Below are 2256 nucleotides of genomic sequence, written 5' to 3' on the forward strand. Positions count from 1 at the left end.
TGTATTATTATAAACTTCATTGGCCCAAAGTTCGATATTCATAGATAAATAAAAAAATCTAAACTCTTCCAAAATCACCTTAATTTAGTTGAAAATTATAGATAATTGAACACATCACTTGCGGAACTAAAAGGCTATCCAAAATCCATTGTAATATGCTGAGCATAGAGTTAAGCTACCATCCTAACAAAATTTTCAAACTATATTGCTATCACTACAAAAATTTTAGATTGCCACTACTGAATTGAATCCACTCCATCCAAAAACAAGGAAAAGCAGAAAACAAAGAGACCAGAAATGAAACAAAACCAAGAGAAATCCACATTCATATATGTTTACACAAAGGGTTATCATCATCCCGGCACCTTCTTACTACAACAAACCCCTACATGTACCTATTCTTTAAACCTAACACCATGATTCAAAGGGGCACCCCTGTTGTCAGCAGGAGAACTTAGATTCTCTCTTGCACAACAACCAACCAAGCAAGCCTCCTCCTCAACCTAACCCCAAACTAAAACACAAGTCAGATAAGAAGAAGAACCGTTACAATTACAATTACAATTAGCCTCTAGCCTCTAGATTACATAATCAGACCACTCAGAAATATGTGAAGTATGGTCCATGGTGAAACTAGGCATCTTGTCCAACCTAATGGGGTTTTCCTTCCCTCCAACCAACCTAGCAGGGTTCCCAACTGCAGTAGTCCTTGGTGGCACATCCTTCAACACCACAGAGCCAGCACCAATCTTAGCCCCATCACCAATCTTAATGTTCCCCAAAATACAAGTCCCTGCACCAATCAACACCCCATCACCAATCTTGGGGTGCCTATCCCCACATGCCTTCCCAGTCCCTCCCAATGTGACATTATGCAAAATTGACACATTGTTACCAATCACTGCAGTCTCCCCCACCACAAGCCCAGTTGCATGATCCAACAAAATCCCTCTTCCAATCTTTGCACCAGGGTGGATATCCACAGCAAAAACCTCAGACACCCTATTCTGAATCAACAGCGCCAAAACCTTCCTACCCTGAAGCCAGAGCTTGTGAGCAACCCTATGAGCCTGGCAAGCCAGAAACCCCTTGAAATTCAACAAGCAGTGGACATAGCTTATGCAAGCAGGGTCCCTCTCCTTGACAGCCACCAAATCATCCTTAACAGCACCCATGATGTCCCCCCCAACATCGTCGATCAACACACCCATGAAAAGATCGTAAAGGGTGGTGCTCGGGAGGCTCAAAGTGCTCAAATTTATGGACAAGTGGTTGGCCAAGGCACTCTCCAACGACTTGTGAGAGAGGATCGAGCTGAAATAGTAGCCCGACAAGATCGGTTCTTGGTCCACGTCCAGCTTGGCCTCGTCCTGAATCTTGCACCAGAGGTCGTGGTCGGCACGTGCGTCGAGGTCGTCGGCACGTGCGAGGGAGGGGTTGCAAATGGAGAAGGTGGGCCGGCAGAATTTGAGGTAGGCGTCGGGTTGGGGCGCGTTTGGCTTGCGGGAAAGAGGGGCGGCGGTGGGGGAAGAATCGACGCAGGTGGCCATGGGAGAGGAGAAGGAGAAAGGGTGAATCGCTTGCGAAGATGGGAACTTTTGGGTGTGGGGGAAAATGGGTGTGAATTGGATCGTGGAGGGAGTGAGAGGGTATGTCTTATATAAGGGGAAAGTGAGGACGCGACCTCCTAGGGCCAGAACATTCATGGAAAACAGGGGATAGTGAGAGAGAGAGAGAGAAGAGAAATGAGTTTTTGTTTTTGGTTTTTGTGATGACTGTGTTGAGTGTTGGTGAGGGTGTGTGATTCGTGTTCTGGTCCTGGTCTTAAGGAAGGAGATTGTGATTGCCACCTTTTTTCTTTCTTTTTTTTTTTTTTTATTATGTTGGGATTTTGGCGATTTAAGGGTCCATGGCGTTGCGTTTACGTGTTCGACGTGCAGCTTCACACCGGATAATGAAAGGATGTTGTTGTGGTTCTGCTTTTCTTTCTTTTTTGCTTTTTTCCTTAAATAATTCCTCTGTTTCTTTATTTTGGTTGCAAACTAATTCCTCTGTTTCTTTAGTTTGGTTGCAAACTAATTCCTCTGTTTTCACTCTAACAATTAAGAGAAATTTCTTCTTTCTCTAACTACTGATTTATTTCTCTACCAATAAATCACACCCTTGTCCTATGTTTGAAAAACTCAAATTACTAGTGCCCACAATTGCATGCACATCACATCAGAAATACATCATATTAAATTATTTGGGAGAAGT

The 2256-nt window shown here is 43.9% G+C and overlaps 1 protein-coding gene across 1 annotated transcript; it reads right to left on the minus strand.

Annotated features, from left to right (window-relative positions):
- Positions 1 to 298: 298 nt before the first annotated feature.
- Positions 299 to 1831, minus strand: LOC109788142 (serine acetyltransferase 1, chloroplastic). The gene has a single exon (XM_020346807.3). It carries the CDS (start codon positions 1704 to 1706, stop codon positions 579 to 581), a length of 1128 nt encoding a protein of 375 aa, XP_020202396.1. The 5' UTR covers positions 1707 to 1831; the 3' UTR covers positions 299 to 578.
- Positions 1832 to 2256: the final 425 nt, after the last annotated feature.

Source organism: Cajanus cajan, chromosome 2 (genome assembly GCF_000230855.2).
Source record: "Cajanus cajan strain Asha chromosome 2, NIPB_CcT2T_4, whole genome shotgun sequence".
Taxonomy (NCBI): domain Eukaryota; kingdom Viridiplantae; phylum Streptophyta; class Magnoliopsida; order Fabales; family Fabaceae; genus Cajanus; species Cajanus cajan.